The sequence below is a fragment of the Crocodylus porosus genome, unplaced genomic scaffold (genome assembly GCF_001723895.1).
Source record: "Crocodylus porosus isolate Cpor-Errol unplaced genomic scaffold, CroPor_comp1, whole genome shotgun sequence".
Classification (NCBI taxonomy): Eukaryota; Metazoa; Chordata; order Crocodylia; family Crocodylidae; genus Crocodylus; species Crocodylus porosus.
The window spans coordinates 60,140,038-60,147,834 of record NW_017728947.1 but is presented as its reverse complement, the minus strand read 5'-3'; the positions used below and the strand labels follow the sequence as shown (position 1 = coordinate 60,147,834).

Genomic DNA, 7,797 nt, shown 5'->3' with positions numbered 1-7,797 from the left:
CACAGCCCATCCCCAACTTGGCCCTGATCCAGATATGGAGGGGGTGGCATGGCCCAGCCCTATGTGGGGAGCTGTGGCCCAGCGCCAAGTGGGGAATGAGGGGAGGAAGGGATCATGGCCTGGCCTCAATCCAGCCCTGATCCAAATGTCTAGGGAGGGGCCACAGCCCAGTCCTGCTGGGGGCAGGGGGCGCAGCCTGGCTCCAACTGGCTGTGTAGGGCTTGGGATTTCGAAATTTGGTGGCGTGATGTGGGGAGGGTGGCCTTATTAATGGCTATTGTTCCTCTGACACCAAATTTCCTGACTTGGGAGGAGCCCCATGGCCCAGGTTCCAATGCTCCACAGGCTGCATTTGGCCTGCAGGCCAGAGGCTGAGCATCCCTGGTTTAGTAAACACTGAAATCACTCAATATAGCATAGTACCAGATCGTCTTTACTGGTACCAAAGCAAACAAATTTAATTAAGAGGTGGAGTGCTTTTAGCCCAACACATCTCACGATGCACCTTTGGCGAGAATTCATAGTGATTTGAGTATCACTCAAACAGATCCTTTGTAACAGGGGCCAAGCCCTATTACTGAGAGTATTAGGCAGTAGACAGAGGCAGAAGGCAGTCGGACAGAGCTGGAGGAAAGAGCTCACTGCTGGGAGCTCTGCAAAGCACTGTGGGGGAAGTGGAGATGGACCCTGACTGTGCTGATCGAAGGTGCGGGACACCCACACTGTTTCTCTGGAGGCAGCTTCTCAGAGTATAATAGTACCATCAAAAGCATGGCAGGTGAGGACAGGGAGTACCAGAGATACCACAGGGTTAGAGTAAGATTACAGTGGCCACCCATGCCACCAGCAATGGATCCTGTTACACCTTCTAACATACTCAAAAGCCTTAAAGAGCCTACAACTGTCTAGAATGTCTAGGCAACACGGCCAGCTCTTAGAAGGGGAGTCCATGGGCCATGTATCACCTCCTAGCCCACCAGGGGTCCATGAAGTACAGTTTGGGAATTGCAGCTTTAGACAACTGCAGGCAACCCTGGCTTAGCACTCTTAATTGGGTCCTGAAAAAATGAGTGTTAAGTGAAATGAGTGTTAAGTGAAACCAAAAGTATTTGATGACCCAAGATGGCGACCTCAATTGTTTTTAATGATCCAAGATGGCGACTGTGAGCATTACAATGAAACTCACTGAGCGCTAAGTGAAATCAGGTATCAGTCTAAAATGAGCGTTATAGCAAAACAGCACTAAACGAAACAGCATTCAGCAGGGGTTGCCTGTATATACTTAGCTTTAAATGTTTGAGAATGGCATTAAGTCAATTAAAAAAAAAAAAATTAGAGGTGTTTTTTTTAGGGGTGTGCGAAGCGGACCCTATTTGATTCGGATTCAGATTCATTGATTCGGATCACTGTCCCTGACTCAACTCAGCCGAATCCGAATCTGAAGATTCGATACTGATTCAGAGAATCAGCAATTCAGACAGACACAGCTTTAAAAGGTTTTTGTACATACCTTGAGGTAGCAGGCGCAGCTCATGATTGCTGCGATGCTGGGGCAGATGGAATGTCCCACAGGAGTGCAAGGGGCCCTCCACGTGCTTGGCAGCAAACCTGGAAGTGGACCAGAAGTACTTCCAGTCCACTTCCAGGTCTGCCAGGGAACATACATGGGGCCCCTTCACACCCCCCTGGCTTGACAATCAGTTGCAGGGGGACCCCGGGTGCCCCCCCCAAACCCAGGAGGCATCAGTCACCGAGCCGGAATGTGGGGGGGGTGCAGTGCACTCTCCTGTGGACCCGAAAGTGGACCAGAAGTGCTTCTGGTCCACTTCTGGGTCTGCTGCCAAGTGTGCTGAAGAGCCCCCCACACTTCTGTGGGACCCTCTATCCACCCCAGCCTCACAGCACTCACGAGCCCCTGCTACCTAGAGGTGTGTAAAAAAAATATTTAAAGCAGTGTCTATGTCAGAATCTCTGAATCTTTCTAAATCTCTCTGAATCCATTTGGAAGGTTCTGATTTGATTTGGAGTCTGATTTGACTCGAATTCAAAGATTCAGCCCCCAAATCAAGTCAAGGACCGAAGCTTCGCACAGTCCTACTGTTTTTGTGATTTTACAGACCTACCGTGAGCAGATGAACAAGGTCCTTATTAGCTTCTAGGGGAGGTGCCATCTCTTGGAGTTGTATCAGCTCATTTATATGATTATATAAAGAATACAGTTTATGTATATTAATTTTTTTGTCCTCCAAGTAGTTTGGCATGGCCTCATACAGGGAGATCAGGTCTTTCAATTGGACCCCAAGAATCGGAATCTTAAAGTTAGTGCACTCATTATAGGCACGTCGATAGTTGTCATAGTTCCTATAAGATGAAAGCAGTTCGGTCAGTTCGTTAAACACCTGAAAAGGAAACAGAGTGAAAAAATTAATAATGTCTTAAGTGTTCATCATTTTGTTCATTATAACTATTTTCTGTCTTCAGATGATATAGAGATAACCCATATTATTGTTCAAAGACTTGTTTTGTCCTCCAAACCAAAATTAAGAGACTAATACTTCAAATGTTTTAAAGTGAAAATAAGCTTATAACTATTTTTATTATGCACACACCCTTCAATTTAATAATATTAAAAAGCATTTAATCTGCCAATTTTAGCTTCACAAATGAATATGATTTGCAGCTACATATCTTAAAAAATAGTGGCTCAAGTCACCGTCCCCCATTTTTTTCTTTCCTGACTTTTACCAGAACTTATCTGGAATTTCTTGATCAGAAAAGTCATTTAACTGCTATCAAATACGTATGGCAAAAAATTCACTTCAGGACTGAGACTATCAAGTTGATCCTATAATGGTATTATCAGAATACAATTATGTGGAGAATGCTTTATCCCCTGCCAAATCTGTATCTTTTAATAAGTATGAGGGTGGTCTGAGTTCTGTGAAAAGAAATAACTGAGCAGTTGTGGAAGGCTGTAATTCTGGCTTATGCTATAAACTTGTACCTTTCATTAAGTATTGACTGGGTGAAAGAGTATTCAAGAGCCAAGATCCTCTGGTACCTAACATGAAACATTTCTTGCTCTAGATATGGCTAACTAGTAAAAGGCACTAGTCTGCCAAGGACTGGATTCACAATTTATAAATATTAAGTCATTTTGTTATTAGACCTGGGAAGAAAAATCTGCATTTGATCATTTTTAACTGAGCAAAATAATAAAACTGTACTAAGCAACTTTCTTAAAAGTATGCAGCACTCTAAAACTTTCTTATCAAATCTCTGCCAGCTTGGTCATGTTACAAGTTATTGGAAAAACAGGCATTATAATGAAAATTGCTATGGATCACTAGCATTCTGCTGTATTACACTGCACATTTACCAAGGAGAAGGAATAAAAATCTTTTCATTTGTATTACTTGAATCTGAACTAGACAACATTTACTGCATAGGGAACAATTCTGTATTACAAGGGGGTAGACCCTTTGAGCTGAAAAATCTCTGCCACTTTTGATCCCTGATCCTGCACCAAGGATCTCCATACCGATGTAGAGGACTATACTAGCATTCTGTAAGTCACATGTAGGCAGGTACTGTATTTACTCATTTTCAAGATGAGGTTTTCCCCCTCATTTAACATGGTGGGGGATAAAGTCATCTTGGAATCCAGTAAAAGGTGGCAGAGGCAGGTGCTGCAGCTCCAGAGCTGCCTACCCCCTGCCACTTCAGCACCCCTGGTCCCTCCCCTCAGCGACCTTGGCCCTTGTTGTGCCCTCCCCCATCACCCCCTTCCCCTGTTCCCTCCCCCCGCTTGCTGTTTCTGCCCCTCCTCCCCCTTTACCCTTTCTTGGGCACTGGTAGACTGTCCATACTTTAGCTTGGAACATGGAACAAAGCTCCCGTCTGGCCCCAGAGCAGCAGTGCTTGGCTCTCCACCACTGCTGTGGGGCCAGGCTGGAGCTGTGCACCATGCTCTGTGCCCTAGGATGGAGCCTGTTGGCATGGAACAACGGTAAGTGGGAGGGAAGCGGAGGGGAGAAGATAGGGTGTAGAGGGGCACAAGTGAGGGGAAGGACAGGACTTGAGGCTTCAGAGGTCAAGCACCAGAGGAGGAGTAAGGGAGCAAGGGTGGGGTAAGACAGCAAGGGGCAAGCTGTGTGCCCCCCCCACCACTGCCTTCCCTGCTGCAGTATTAGTGGGGACAAATTTAAGACATTTCATAGAATCTAATTATTCGGGGTCATCTTAAGGTCAAAAAGTCATCTTGGATTCAGGTAAATACAGTAAATCCTGCTGAAGCTGACTTTGAGTTAGGTTCTGAGATTTTTTATTATCCAATCATGCATGCTATGCTATAGTTGTAGCATCTGTAATTGAAATACTACCTGTCTATTCTGAATATTAGAAAGAAAATGTTAGCAAATTACTTTTTCCTTAAAGAAAAAGTGTGTGTGGCACAGAAAGAATTTAATTTCACTATCACATGCACATGTATTCATAAGTGGACAGGGGGAGGTACAGGAAGGGTTTGACTTCACTACCTTGTAAGCTAAAGGGAAAAGCTTTTTGTTGCTGTTTTCTGTCATAACAACATGGACTTCGGTGCATAAGCATAATTAAGGGTGTGGGGAGGGAACTAAATTATTTGCCTATTTATCTAACATGTCTGTTTGTGATACTGACCTTATTGACTTCATGAGGAACATAAGAACTTGTTTCCTTGAGTCTGGAGATGGAGCTGTGACAGAGACCTCCAATTACTGCCATTAATGTGTTGAAATTTTGCAGCTGGTGAAGCTTCTGTGTTGACAAACAAACAGTACTTATTGCTTAATGTCTGTCACTGAAGTGACAGGCAGTGAACGATCATTAATTTTTTAAAAACAGAATCTAAAGTATTCTTAGTGCTAGGGGGATCCCACAAACTGTATTACTACCACTTCATTTTTTGTTAGCATGTTGTATCCATTTCATGCTTATTCATTTTGATACCAAACTATTGCTCTCATTGGTGGGGGTTGTAAGTAGGTAATTCTGTTATGTGGTAGGTACTCGTATTGTATTCTACAAATACAAATAGAGAAAAAGGAGTCTCCTCAAGGCAAAAATGAAAACTCTAGCAATGTTGTTCACTTCTGCCCATGAGAAGATCACAGCTATCTTGGGCCATATTCTATTCCACTTGTGAGGTGCCTAAATGCAATCCTATTCCATCCTGAAAAACTGGTGTTACAAAATGTTACCTACTCCTTGCTGCTTTTTTGTGACTCAATCCTATGGATAAAATTATACTGTTACAAAAGTATATGTATTAATGAATTTTCAGCGACTTGAATACCGTGAAATATAATCAAACAAAAGTCCTTAAGTCTATCTGGATGCTCAACAGATAGAAGAGGATCTGGTCCTTCTTTCCCACCCACAGTTTTTCTCTAAATAAGAAATGCTGTACACCATCTAAGCTGGGAGTGCAAACAATGAGGCCCCTGCAGATATTACACTTAAAAAGTGATTAACCAGTAAATCACATCTTAAGTAGTAACCTGGCCACACTTTCATTCAATTGATGTTGTGATAAAACAAAAAATATGTAATAACCTTGTGTTTGGTTCCCATCATGCCATAAACTGATCATGTGGTCAGCTTGAAGGGCTCCATGTCTTCCAGTGGCGGGAAGCCCCAGTCAGCTAATTCCAGGATCCCAGCTGTGGGATCACACCTGAGCCTTGAGCTTCACCAAGCACCCAGCTTACTGGGGAAGTGGGAGCCTGATCCCTATCTCTCTTGCACTGGCAATATGATGCTATTGGGATCTTATCCCTTATCCCACAATCGCACTTCCTGCCATGCACATGTGGCATGGCAGAAAGAACAAAGTGTTGGGATTGCAGTTCAGATCCCATTGTGCCTTTAACTGATTATCCCCTAGGGGCCTGAGTTTAATTCAAAACTGATAGTAGGACAACTCCAGGCTGTCAAATAAGGTACCAATGACAAAACATATTGCTGCTGTTCACTTTCTGGAAAAGGAAGAGTTGGCAGGTATACAGAGCCCCTAGGAAATTCTGGCAAGAAGAGCATACAAGCATCATGAGAGAGCTCTAGTGTAAGTGAGGAAAGAGAAAAAGTGATACTTGAGCATTTACTATGGAATCAAGAAAAGGAAACGAATAATGACAAATGCAAAAAGTTTAAAAATTAAACTGACCTGTGCAACATGAATGAACTTGATGAACACTTCAGCCCGGAGTTGAGGTGTTGGCCTACTAAGAACCATTAGTTGTACCCACTGGGAGATACCATTGCAAAGAGTAATAGATCTTTCCATTGTTGGATTCTCCTTCACACAGCTATTCATAATGTAGCTCTGATAATCTGAAAACTAAAATACCAAACTAAATTAACTCATCCAGATTTTGTGTATTCCATGGTATTTGAGTGTCGGTATTTATGTGCAAAGTGAAATACTGGGACAGACTATGCATCAGACATGTATGGGAGAGATTTAATCCCTATAAAAAGCTCTACCCAGCATAAAGGAGAGGGGTTACAATCTGGGAACTAGTTGAAGCTTCTCAAATGACCTTTCATGAGTGGTAGGTATGTGTAAAAAGATCTGTTTTAGATAAAACAGCTGGTGCAGAAGGCAGATATGATGTCTCAACCAACTGTATACCAATTAAGATACCTCCTATGTAAGACCAACTTCTCTCTCAGCTCACAATCTGTACTATTTCTCGTTAAATACATATTCATGAATATGTATAGTAGGTTTATTTTCTAGCGTTCTAGTGTTTCAATTTCCATCCGTGTCTGCCTTTAACCATAAAAGGAAAGGTATATGTCATTTTAATTTACAGCTTTTAATAAATGCTAGCATCTTAGAGAAATACACCCTTCAAAAGCCAGAGGTCTTTATGGGATAAGCAAAAAATTTTTTTTGGAATTCTAGCATCAATGAGTTATAGTGAACACACATTAGGTTTTCTTATAGGTAGCCCTCCAAAGGATACTCTCTGAAGTAGTTAAACTAAATATTAGGGAGTAGCATATTAGCTAAATATTAAAAGATCTACAATATTAATCTAATATTTCATGTTAGATTATTAAATGTAAACTGTCATAACTTTACTAGCTTGAGTAAAACAATGAATATTTATACCCCTATGTAATCACAGAGCCAAGTTCAAAAAGGCATCCATAAAAAGGGAGCAGAAAATGTCCATCATCACTAAGAAATGTACCAATTATATTATCGTATCTACTCACAGAGGAGCACATGCACCCTTTTGCCAAAAAATTAGCCTTCCAAACCTGGGGTTTGCTTCTTAAGCAAGGAGGAAGCTGATTTTTTTTTCTTCCTGGAATAGCAGCAGTGGCATTTCTGTTTAGGCAGCCTTGAGGGAATTAATTGACTTTGTGGGTCATTGTAATCTACTTGATTCCTTTTAACTGCTCTTCACTCAATAGGTGTTAACAATCCACTTTCCTTTTTAAAGCTTGATCAAAGACCAAGATTTCCTTTCACTGGCCATTTCTATTCTCTCTTCTATTTCACAGCCCTACAGACTGTTTTTAGCTTTTTTCAAAATTTTAGATCCCAGCCATAGATTCAGCAGCAGCAACAGTTTCAACTTTTGGGTGAACAGCCAAGAGTTGCTGACAATTCAGTTATGAAATGATGAAAGCTCTGGCTTTTGCCAGAGCAAGAAAATGAAAGGTGAGTAAAGTAAAAATTAGGCTTTGTCCCTGATCTATGCAACCATAACCCTGGAAAGATTGGTTTGTTGTTTATTTGGG

The 7,797-nt window shown here is 41.9% G+C and overlaps 1 protein-coding gene across 1 annotated transcript in view; it reads right to left on the bottom strand.

Annotated features, from left to right (window-relative positions):
* Window positions 1-7,797, bottom strand: part of RASGRP1 (RAS guanyl releasing protein 1) — an 87,900-nt gene that overhangs the window by 22,615 nt on the left and 57,488 nt on the right. Inside the window, exons 6-8 of the mRNA XM_019551805.1 lie at window positions 6,206-6,379; window positions 4,681-4,797; window positions 2,124-2,399 (exon numbers count right to left, since the gene is read on the bottom strand). Coding sequence (XP_019407350.1) covers window positions 2,124-2,399; window positions 4,681-4,797; window positions 6,206-6,379 — 567 coding nt within the window. The remainder of the gene's footprint in view (window positions 1-2,123; window positions 2,400-4,680; window positions 4,798-6,205; window positions 6,380-7,797) is intronic.